The sequence below is a fragment of the Neopelma chrysocephalum genome, unplaced genomic scaffold (genome assembly GCF_003984885.1).
Source record: "Neopelma chrysocephalum unplaced genomic scaffold, ASM398488v2 Primary Assembly neopelma1_96, whole genome shotgun sequence".
In the NCBI taxonomy this organism is placed as follows: domain Eukaryota; kingdom Metazoa; phylum Chordata; class Aves; order Passeriformes; family Pipridae; genus Neopelma; species Neopelma chrysocephalum.
The window spans coordinates 120,819-133,331 of record NW_020897759.1 but is presented as its reverse complement, the minus strand read 5'-3'; the positions used below and the strand labels follow the sequence as shown (position 1 = coordinate 133,331).

Genomic DNA, 12,513 nt, shown 5'->3' with positions numbered 1-12,513 from the left:
CCCTTACTCCTCCATTTCACACATTGCTCTTTCCCCTCAGTGAAGATGTCTTTCAATAGTACTTACAACAATAACAAGGTAAATGCTGGGAATGAGGAAACATTTGCTATCACAGCTTTTTGTCATTCCTAAATACTCAACACCTCACATGAAATTTGTCTGGAAGCATGGAAGAGCACTTTCAGGTCCAGCTGTAATTTGCATAATCTCAATAGAGGAGATAACTTATTTTTCTCATAATTTGCATTACTACCATAGGAAAGCATCTTAGCCCTTAGTATTTATATTAAACGGATGCACTGAAAAAAAGCAAAGTACAAACATTTGTTTAATAAGCCATTCCCTACTCCCCTTCCAGTCTATTTCGACACATTAGACACAATAATGACCATGCAAAAGTATTTCAAGTGATGGAAAAGAAGTCCATATTTTAAAATCTTGTCATAATTATTTCTTTATAGTCATGTATTCTCTAGGAATCTGTCTTGAATCCAGTACATTTTTAATTAGTGTTTTCAATTATGGAAAATACATAATGTTTTTAAATGCATGGGACAGCAAAGGGCCAGAAAACATCCAATTAAGAGGGGCTATAAAAGTACAAAATTCTAATGAAACCAGCATTCAGATTCAAATTGGAAAACTCAGAAAAGTTTGAAAAAAGGAAGACACACTGAGTACCTCAAGTTTCAGTATCTATGCTTAAATATCAAACCAGAATAGTCCAACTGAAAAGGAGTTGCATTTATTTGCATAATATACTTATCTACAAAGTGACTGGAGAATAAAACCCTTTTAAACCTTTTAAACAACAGCCCAAGCAAACCCTAGCAAGGCACACTTTAAGCCCCTATTCATCCTGCCTTGGAGATGGTGAAAGCAGACGCAAGGCCAGAGGTCTTTAGGTTTCTGAAGAGACACAAACCCGACCGCTCTGTGAGCGCGGGACTGTTGTTTTTACTCTCCCAGAGCACGGCAGACTCAGCTTCCCTGCACACCCCAATTCCACACGCCCCAGAGCCACAGCCCGGGCTCTCTCCGAGCAACCCCGGCAACAGAATCCCCTGTGACGGAGCCACTGACAAAGCAAACACGCGCCAACTACAAATTAAGTTACAGGTTTCAGATATTCCTCGGACGCTTTTGAAAGCCATAAACCCCCACAGCTCCAGCCCCCGCACTCCCTGCCCGGCCCGCAGCCCCACTCACCGCGGGGCAGCGGCGCCAGGATCCGGCGGCAAGGAGGGACCGGGGCGGGCGGCTCCTCCCGCGGCGGCACCGCGGGACACGAGGGAGCCCCGCGGGGCTCGGGTGCCAGGACGGGACCGTGGGGACCCCAGACCTCAGCGGGACGCTGCAGGACCGGCGAGGCTGCCGCGCCCGGCGCAGCCCCCTCCCCTCTGCCCAGCAGCCCGCGGAGGCTCCTCTTGCTCTGCAGCGGCTCCGCTGAAGTTGCTCCGCATCCCCGCTGGGCTCCAGGGAGAAGGACTGGCCTCAGTCCCAGAGGGGCATCACCACCCTCTTGCCCCAAACTCGAAAATTCTCCGAGCATTCACTACTGGGCACTGGGAGAAATCCCCAGTTCCCTGCAGAGCCTGAGCGCTGCATTACCACACCAGGCTGTGGGCTAGAGAACCCCTCCCACCTGCTGTAGGCCTGTTCCAAGGACTCCCTCAGCTGAAGGTAGAGCTGATCGCCCCAATCTCCTCAGCTGCCCTCTCCCTTTGTTGGGATAATGATCTCTCGCCAGGGGAAAGCCTCGGGCTTGTGGAGATACTACAGGCAGCTCGCAGGTGCACACACAGAGCCTCTCTGCAGAACTAAGTCACACCTAATGAAATTAGTTTCATCTTCGAAATTTTTCAAAGACATGACAAATAAAATTTCTACAGGAAGGTGTTTTTTAGCTACAGTCTGCCAGCTCTGTTCCTTCTAATGGTCAAGCTGCTGTATTTGCTAAAAAAAGGGAAGGAAACTTGACTTTTGCATTCTACTCAAACTGAAGCCTTCATTAAGCTTTTGTTTCCTCATGTAATCAGGCACATGGGGGGAAGCAGTAAATACCTGCAGACATTCACTGCACAGTGCAGGATTCAGGTGCTCTAGGTTACCTGAAATCAGTAACTCCTAAACATCAGTTTCCTAATAACTGATGTGTGTGCCTTTGGCTGGAGAAAAAAAATAATGCCGACTGCTGCCCTAGCTCATGTCAGGGGGCTTTGATGACACACCAGGTAACATATTATTTTGGTTTTTCGCAAAAGATCAATAAAATACATTCAAACCCAGGGGATATGCAGGAACTCAGACAGTTCAGTTCACTGGTAATAAGAAGCCAGTAGGTCTGGACATACAGTACTTCTGCACAGTTCTAGCGTGCCCATGTTATTGCTAGTTGGGTTTGTGTGCCTTCATCCCACCCCAGGATGTCTTGTGGTCAGAAGACAAAACATTTTTCTTGTTCACCAGCTCTGCATCAGTGCAGAAATGGGCAGACAAAGGTTTGCAGTTAGAAAGTTTTACGATACTTGCACAAAGGAAGTCAGTGTAACAGGTAGCACAAAGTAATGTGTATAGGCATGAACAGGCTCCTTTACCCAAGAAAACAGAACACCTGAGGACTCAGTCTCCTGGTCAGGGGACTCAAGTGCACAGAAATGATGGCTAGTGGTGTTATTTTGTTGATTAGGTGTCCACACAGACCAGGCCCAGGGGATTTCCTGGCTATGGCAGGTGACAGAAGATGTTCTACAACTTTCAAGGTCCAGGTAGAGTTTTTGAAGTCATAGCTCCAGACTGGACCAACACAAACGTGAACAGCAGACCAAAACAGCAGGGTGATGATTAGTCCACCCAAACCCCACTCTGACCTGGCAATTAAGAAATACCCACTTGGTAGTGGGTATTGATAAGTGTCACTTATCAGAGGAAAGAAATGTTTTGTTCTTCCTCTTTTTCTTCTCCCCTTCAATAACTGAGTCAGGCAGTTGTCCATAGTACACACAAGTACATAGTTCTGGTTGCACATGGAAAGCCAACACAGCCATTCTTGAGGTGCTTACTGTACACCAGTCTATCATGCTGAAAACTGTATTATTAGAAGAAAGCTTTTACCTGTATTTAACTGCAGAACCTCATGTGCCTTTAGAGAGCTCTCTTTTATAGTGGTATTTGATTACATTCAGCTTCATTTATCACTGATAAATCAAGTTTACTGCAGCAGAGAGAGGTGCAATGAATTACAATCCTTTTTTAAAGTAGCTTATGAACATTCTTAAAGGGAACACCATGGCTTCATGCTCTATGATTAGTAACAACCTCATTAACAGTAACTGCCATGAAGTGCCAAAGGAGACAAGTCACTGTGCTTAAGCAGGGTTCACTGCTTTAATAGCTCTACACTGCATTCTTAGTTTTGCCCTGGAAAATGGGGGACAAATGTCTGTAGTTCTGCCACAGAAATTCAGTCTTCATTCACCCCTGTACTAACATGACAGGTGCAATAAATCCAGTCCATGACTGCACTGCCATGACAACAGCAAGCCTCCTTCAGTAACCACAGTGGAGATGGATTCAAATTTGACATGCAACTGGCCTCCTGCGGTGATAATTCTGAATCTTTATCAAATGCTGATCTAATTATCAAATAAAAATACCTTATAAAAAAAATTTAATTATTGGAAAATGCTCCCACCACAGCCCAAACTACTACCATTCCCCAGCTGCTTCCATTATCCTTTTAAAAAGAGGTGCACAAGCTTACCTAAGGAGTCTTTCTGCTGTGCCTTTTGCAACCGGACGTGTCTGTCTCGTATTGGCCTTTTTAGCCACCAGCGCGCTTGAAGCAAACGTGGGTAGAGCCCTTCCCAAATCTTCATTCACAAAGCCCAGCCATGATGACACAAGCTTACCTGATCACCTGAAGATTTGAGGAGAGGGAAGGCTCTACTCTTTCTTCATTAACACCAAGGTTTTTTAGCTCAGCATAGAAGGGATTGGTTTTTTCCATTACGTGATACACAGCATCAAATATTGTATGCAAAATGATACTTGATCCAAGCAAGAGAAAGCAGCTCCTGCTGTTGAGAAAACCTAAGTGTACAACTTCAGCAGATCTCCTTCCCAGGGCTGTCATGATGTTAAATGAACTAAGGGCAACATAAGCACTGCAGAAAGTATTGAACTGCTTGACAGAAGTAATACAATGACTATTAATTGTTCTAGTACTACATAAAAGTCCTTTACCTTGTTATGTAGATAATGTCTGTGTTGTGACTGGGCTCCGGCCTCCCTGCACTGAATAAACTGACACCTGTAACACAGTCAGGAACATTTTGCACTGTAGGACCCAACTCCATTTCTTGCAGAAGTGAATAAAACCAAGGCCAAAACTGCAGAAAGAATTCTCAGGTGAATGAAAAGTCCTGAGGAAAGTGACCCTAACCCTGCTCTGCCAGTGGGTTCTTAAGGTGATGTTTAACCAACCATTCAAGACCCCCATCCCCCAATGCTTACTCACATCCCACTAATGTTCCAAGAGAGGAAGAAATGGATTTAGATGACAAGCACTAAATCAGACTTGGACCTGCACAACTAAAGATAAACCCCCTACTATTTAGTGAACACCAACCATGTACAACAAATGAAGTAAGACTCCCACAGAAAAAAAACAACAGCACTTGCATATGTAATAATACACAAGGGGAAAAGGAGTAAGACAGTTTTACATTTGCCACTTTCTAATTTTTGAGTATTTGCCTTCACAATCTTGGTGTTTCATGATTTAAAAAAGGTGTTTTAATATTACCTGGTAAAATGACAGTATATTACCTTCCCCCCCCCCTTTTCTTTTCTCTTTTTGTTTCTTCCATATATAATAAGATTAAGCTGCTTTAGTATTTGCTGATTTCTTGTTTTTAACAAGAGGGAGCATTTCTCAGCCAGGAAAAGAAATATGGGCTGCATACAAGAAATTACTGAGGTTAAACTTCATGAGAAGGCTGTAAAAACACAGTTTAAGGAAAAAAAGTGATTTTAAGTGTACTGACCTGTTTGGTATCATATGTACATCTACTGCCAGGAACTGCATGTTATATAATTTATTACAATGAATGGATTTCCCTGCTTTTCAAGTGAGATCTTGGTATCCTAGTTGTACTCTCGATGTAATGCATGCAAAAGTTGCCCTCCACTCGAAGACACATGCAGGCTGCAAGCATCTGTACACATCAACCAACAAAGGCTTTCATTCAAGTCTTTTATTATAGCTTGAATTTTTTCACTGCATTTAAAAATCTAAAAAAAATAAATATTTGTTTCACAGCTGCAAGTCACATATGCATTAACACCACAAAATCTGGAATTTAACCAGAGAAGGAAAAGTCAAATCCGAAAGTGTCCAGCTAAGCACAATCGTCTCAGGGCAATTATACTAAAAATAAAATCTTAAGAAAAGGGGAGAGGGGTGTTAAAGGTTATTTCAAATGCATTTATCTGGAAAAAAGTGAAAATTCTATTAGAAACCATAAACTACGCTTTCAGCATTTAAAAATAAACGTTTAAACTCTTGACAGCAACAATCAGCTGGTGCATCTTTTTCTTTTAAGCTGTATTCTTGACACATGACTGCAGAGGTTGCAACTCATAAATTAACCTCTTTTATAATTGTGTCCACTTAATTACAGAATCAGTCCTTAAAAATAAAACAGAGTGTTAAGTCAGCTTGTCCATCCACATATTAAAGATGCCATTGTATGCAGTTTGGTATTGTATCGGCACTAAGTGACTGCTTCATGGATTGTACATCGTGAAGATGAATGTCTCTTAAACAATCACTTCCATTATTAAGGTTCTTAAAACAAACCAGAAAAATATATATCTTCAGAAATCAGAGTAGTCACCTTTTTTTTTTTTTGTTAAAAGCCATAAAAGAAGCTCATATTCAATTACAAGCAATAGAAACCATACTGCTATCGGAACATAACTACTTTATCACAAAAATTTATTATTTACAAAATGAAAAGTTACCAAGTGAATTTAATCAGGGAAAAAGTTAAATGTCCTTACTAAGTGATTTGAAAAACCGAAGCAAGTCTCTCATGCACTCACACGCCAAATTGTTTGCATAAGGTGAAATGTTAATTCATGTTAGTGAAACTTGACTCCTGTAATACTCTCATTTTTATTGTAAGATGGCAAAATCCACATGGCTTTGTACAAGAAGGTATGTATTAAGACAGTTCCTCAGTTTTGGAAATGTTTTTTTGGCTCCCGTGAATATCCGTACCACTGAACACTTCTGCAAATAATCCGTTATATCATCAACTGCATCATTTAATCCACTGAATTTACCATCACAAGAAAGACACAACAACTTAATGATCCCACATTACACAGAACTCTCATCTCTGAACTTATACTAAACTGAAACCTTCATAGTGATCTATAGCCTGGATCAACTTAGATTTTAGGGTTTCTTTATCTGTGTATTTTGGAAGATCAAGAAGATTAAAGCAAGTGTGAGCTACCGGAAGATAATCTTCTCCTCCTCCCGTTGGCTGGATGACCAGTTTAAGACACTTCATTCCAAGAATTGGAATACGATCACTGCCTGTCAGAAACACTGCCAAGAAAAAACAAAGTCCTATAATCAGTTCAAGACTAACATTATATATGTCACATATGCAGTTCTAATCATTTTTGGCCTTTCTAATAATTCCAGCAATGGTTGGCTTTTCACACTAAAGTTCTGTTGAGTTTGAAAAACAGGGAATAATGCCTTAACCTGGTCTCTGCCTTACAGATACAAACTCCCAACTGTAACATAACAACTGACACATAAAGGAAAGCATTTCATGTTAGCACATGAAACCAAATAGTCCTTAAAAAAAAAGGAGAGGGAAAGAAATACTATAAAGTTTTTCATGCAACAGAACTTTTAATTCAAAATCCATTGGCTGTACCTTTGCTGAGCACTTGCAAGTATCTTGTAAACACACAGAATTAGTTTGTTCAATAAGCAATTCATCTGAATTGGAAACTAATCTATGATCTGTTCTCAACAAAACCTCATTTACAGGAAGCTTTGATTACTTTGTTATCTGTATATTTTCATCCATATAAGTACCTTCACATATTTCCAATCAGTTACAACTCCAAAATTCCGTCTATGTGCAATTAAAAACCTAGAGGATGTGAACTTTATGTCAAAACATGGGAAGAAAAAATCCTAGCCATCAGATAAATGACAGTAGTGGTTTAGGTTACTGTGTTTTGGGAGGATTGGGTTTTCTTATTTTTTTTTTTTTTAATGCTGCTATGAGCTGTTGTGATCTGTAACTACTCATCACCCAGAATTACCCAGGACAACCCCAGCAAAACTGGAGACAAGCTCATAATGAATTTCTTTTACTATGATTTTTTTCTTCCAAATAAAAGTTAATCACACCCTTACAGACAAGTACTTACGTCTGCCCTCTTACAGCAAGAGCCTGAAACCCCAGGGACCCTGTTCAGTCAGAAACTTCTGTGAAGTCGTTTCAAATACTTACACAAAAACTGTTTTTTCTTCTCCAAAGACAACTCATGAAAAACCTCCCAGAAAATTTTAATTGTAGGATGGTCTGCCCAGTATTCTCCTTTGTATTCTGTATTCTGAAATGAGCAGGACACGGGGTTATTGTTCACTCACAGGATAACCTGACACTGAAGTAGAACAAATGCAGTTTGTGTAAATAAATACTGCAAGTGAGGGATTACTACTTTCCTTAGTCTATTTTCTTCAGCTGTTCAGTCTGACTTCAGCTATATGGACAGATGCCTGTACTACAAAGCATTTTCAATGCCAATAGAAACAAAGTCTCACTGAGTTCTGGCAATCAAGAATATTTACTTTCAGTAACTGCGCATTCTGTTCACCTTCCCCTTTCTAACACAATACATTGTACACAGCTGCCTTTGGGTTCTGTGGATTTTTCTTCCTCTCTCTTCTGATTTCCTTCACAAATTAGATGGAAAAGCTTAAGGCCTTTTTTTTTTTTTTAAATCTAAAGGTAGGTAAATAATATTTTAGGGTCTTCATTCACTGATGTTTTAAGATGTCAATCAATCCAATAAAGATCAGAAGTTACGTTAATTAACAGAGCTCAAAAGGACACTTGGTTGCTTTTGCACCCTGAAATTAAAACTGTATGAAACCAACAGCTAAGTATGGTTCTTACCTTCTCCAGTTCTTTCCAGTCATAGTTTGTGTTCCCAATCACCATTGCCTGCAACTCGCTGGGCTGGAAGAGCTGGAGAACTTTACCTCCACATACTTTGTGGAAGCCTTCATGGAATGCACTGTACAAGGAAGCCACAGATCTATTGAAGATGTAATCCACATATGCATCTACAAAATCTTGCCTGTACAAAGAAGAATTGTGTGAGAAAATAAAGAAGAAGCAGCCATTTCTGTATAAACACAGCATAGAAAATGAAGCAAAAAAGGAGCCTAATATATTGCATTCTCTGCTTTGTGTTGCAACCACAGTGAAGACAAAATGGGGCATAAATGTATTTGCCCACGACGCCCCCCAAGGCAGGGTCCCTAATGTGCCCCAGAAAAGCAGTATCATTCAGTGTGATTTATTCAAACACTATTAACATTATCTGTATGCACTGCAGTGAACTGGACCCAGTGGCAACAAGCTGAGAGGCCTCAATTCCATGCAGTGCCCTGAAACCGAATGGTTAAACTCATTTTTCTTAATTAAACTCTGTATTTTTCTTAATTAAAAAGATTACCATATTAGCACTAAAAATGTTAATCAACTTCAAATGGACATTTGAGTCTCATCCAGTAGAAAGATCAGTGCCAAGGAGCTGGGACACAGAAAACAGATGGCCTGTTATCTGTGCTTTGGTACGAGTTCTCCCATCTTGCTGGAAACATCTTATGCAGCATTTAGGGGAGAACTAAAAATTCCTTGACGTGATAATTCAACATTATGGGGATTTTTAATTAACCAATCTCAGTGAACACTGTTAGTTTCTACAGTGGCAGAGTGTATGCTGTATGTTAATACTTATTAAAATCAATGAAAGCATCATGGAAAATTTAGATCTTGAGAAAGAGGAATTCTTCACTGTTGCAAGACAACGTGTGATGACAGAGTCCAGCAGGTATTCCATGGGCACCTGGAAACTTCTCTCATAGTTCAACTCCAATTTTACCGTCACTTTGTGACAGAACATCAAACCTACACCAGAGAACTGCAAAGCTATCATGTTTTACATGTGCATGCAATTATCATGGAGTATGCTCTTTCCATGCTATTCTCCCTTTACTCTGGGAAAAGTACAAGCACAGAGAATTCATGAAGATTAAAGAACAGACATGAGAGGAATTGACAGAGAGGAAATGGTAGTATTTTGCAAAAAGAGACAAAAGCACTGCCAGATATATTCTGCCTATTCTCCAGGAGCAGAAAGGGAACAAAGGGTGGGAGAAGCTGCTTTTATAAATCAAAGTTAGAGTCATCGACCAAGGAAAAAACCCACCTGTCACATATTCTTCTGACAGTAACACCAGATTAATTTAACTAATGTCATCTTGCTCTACAAAAGGAAGACTTCACTGAAATAATATTCATATATGAATAGCTGCCACATAATGACACTTAGGTCAAAGTTCTCGTTATTACTCACTGAATTGCAATGATTTATAACTTCCTGCAGAACCACAAACATTTTTAATCTTATAAAATGGTTTTGGTTTGACTTGGAGGGGATCTCTGAAGATCTAGTCCAACCCTGGCCAATGAACAGGGACACTTTCCACTATCCCAGGTTGCTCCAAGCCCTGTCCAACCTGGCCTTGGACACTTCCAGGGATGGGGCACCCACAGCTCCTCTGGGAAGCCTGTGCCCATGTCAATACAAGACAACAGCTATTTTAATAATACACATGAGAACAGCTTGGGAAAACAGCCAAAGTAGTTTTGCCCTCCAACAGTAGTGCAAGAGCTTAGCAAAGGGTATTTATAGCCCAGTTACATTCCCAAAGCAGACAGTAACACCGAACCAACCCCGCAAGCCACAGAACTCACCTATTTTGTTTGACTACAGGAATGTCAGCACCTTTAGGAACGAGCTCCTTAATTTCTGTTGTACCAAAATTTTCCACAGTGATCTATTTGAAATAAAGATAGTATAAATCTTATTTACTGCATAAAGTACTTCTTCCCACCACTTAGCCAACAGCAACATGAATGGCAGACACAGAACTAAAACTCGTAGGAATCAGCAGCTGATGCTTTTGCTCAAACGCTCCATCAGAGGCAATTATAACAGAAGGTATGAGCTTGATAAGACATACTTCAAACACCATATAAAACTTACAGTAAAATTAAGACAAAATGCTTCTTCTATGTCATCCTCTGGATAGTCCAATAGCTGTTGCATTCCCCTGAAAAATAAGGTACAAAGTATTCGTACCAGGGGAAAGAAAGACGAATGTATTTTCCTGAAGTGTTCTTTATGCTTTGAGAATTCAAGTTTTGAAAATATCTTTCTACTGTGATTTCATTTATTAGCTCATTGACTTGCACCTTGTGCAGTGCTGGGAAATCTCAAGCATTTGTTTTAGTATTACTTGTAGTGTTATTTCCTTTTGATTATTCCCCCCTGTTAAGAGAGAAGATTCCTATCTTAGACTTCAGTTAAGGGATTCCCAAACCAGAGGTAGTAAGGACACAATAACCATTGACTGGCTCTTCCATTGACATCTTTGATTTCTCCTTGAATCTATGAAAACTTTGGCATTACAATACACTGTGGCAATTTAAACATCCTTTTCCACTCACTTGAACCTCCTGTTCAAATCCCTAGTCAAAGGCAAATATTTAACACATATTTGTTCCTAAGCAAAAATATTTTCTTGATGGACTTAAGCCATTAGGAAGTAAAACTATGTTCACACTTAGGCTTATAAAATTAATGACTAAAACTTAAGGGGTTTGAATATTTTTTTCCCCTGAATTTCTTGTAGAACAGTAAAAGGCACAAACACTAACACCAAGCACTTAGAAGCAGGTGTTTCATACACTGTGTATCCTTTCCCAAATTACATGATGGCTGCAAGTTACCCTGAGCTGTTTATCCAGTTAGTGTGGAAATAAGAAAAAAACACCCTGTTGTATTCTTAAAGGCAAATGTTGACTTCAAAATTAATTTCTAGCAGCACCCATTTTTTCTCTTGCTTACCTGCCAACATCTGGCATCAATTCTTTTAAGTCATCCAGGGATGGTTTCTTATTCAATAGCTTTTTGTACAAAGCCAGAGGAAAATGAAGGTCTACAATAGTAAAATTATATATTGCTAGCCCACAGACAACACCAATCAAATGAAACAAGTCACTGTCTTCAAAGGTCTAAGAACAGAAAACAGACAACATGGTTTAAAATAAAGTTACTTTAATCTTGCAGAGTCCAGGAAAAAGTGTACAGTGCAGTATAATCTGAGGTTCATTCCTGTTTTCTTTAAATATGTAGGTATCCCTAAGTACCGATGAGAAGAGGATAAAGTTTAACCAGCTGAGACTGAAATCCAAGGAAGGAGAATCCTTTCTACTCAGAAAAAAAAAAAAGGAGGGGAGCTACAACATATTCTGTGTTACAGGTGACACAAAGTGCTCAAACACTGCATTAAGATTCTGGCTTTGTCAGTGACTTCCTATTGCACTGTTCAGTGCTTAAAGATATGCCAGTTTTTAAAAAAATTGTCACTGGGAAGAAGAGGGAGGAACTCCCTCTTGACCTCCTTGGAGTTAATAGCCAAGGCTTAAAACAAAACTGGAAATGTCACCATTTGGGATACAGCCACCTTAGCCAGTGCTTTTCTCTGAAGGAGGACTAAAAAGTCAGTGATCAAACCTTTTGAGAAAGTACAACTAGGTGACCACCTCTCATTCATAAATGAGACTGAACACAGGAGGACTTGTTCAACAGGCCACTTCAGGATTTTTTTCTCTGCCACCCTGATTGACTGATTCTGCTCCTGGAATCAGTTTGTTCTGGCTGGTACTTCTCCCTAATATGTCTGGGTTGGGGCCAGCTGGTAAGGAGTAAGCAAGGAAGGGGGAAAACAGAAGGGGAAGGTTCTATCTAACAATGACAACAATAACCATTTTATGAGAATACTTGCTTCAGCTTCTCCTCTTGAAACAGAACTACCATAAACTACCATGTTCATGTATTATTCATATAGATATTGTAAGTTAAAATAAAATTACTGAACACAGATCACACCCTACCTTGTCAGAGAACCAGATCAGCCTGGACTCTTCATAATACCTGAACATTCCATACTTGGGATCTAGCAACTCCCTCATGATGAGCAAAAAAAACTCTTTGCGAACACCTCCAGCATCAACAGCTTCTTCCCCTACAAAAATGACCTGAAAGACACAACTCAGTCAGCACTGAATTGCCAACAGACTGTAAAACAAGGTTTGCCCCAAAATAATTCTCAAT

General features: G+C 40.0%; 1 protein-coding gene across 3 annotated transcripts in view; it reads right to left on the bottom strand.

Annotated features, from left to right (window-relative positions):
* Positions 1–5,243: 5,243 nt before the first annotated feature.
* HERC4 (HECT and RLD domain containing E3 ubiquitin protein ligase 4) overlaps positions 5,244–12,513 on the bottom strand; it is a 30,275-nt gene continuing 23,005 nt past the window's right edge. For all 3 annotated transcript variants that reach the window (XM_027694088.1, XM_027694090.1, XM_027694089.1), the window contains 7 exons: positions 12,294–12,437; positions 11,245–11,411; positions 10,381–10,447; positions 10,089–10,171; positions 8,220–8,403; positions 7,551–7,653; positions 5,244–6,622 (listed from right to left, as the gene is read on the bottom strand). In XM_027694088.1, the coding sequence (XP_027549889.1) occupies positions 6,414–6,622; positions 7,551–7,653; positions 8,220–8,403; positions 10,089–10,171; positions 10,381–10,447; positions 11,245–11,411; positions 12,294–12,437 (957 nt within the window). In that variant the 3' untranslated portion in view covers positions 5,244–6,413. The remainder of the gene's footprint in view (positions 6,623–7,550; positions 7,654–8,219; positions 8,404–10,088; positions 10,172–10,380; positions 10,448–11,244; positions 11,412–12,293; positions 12,438–12,513) is intronic.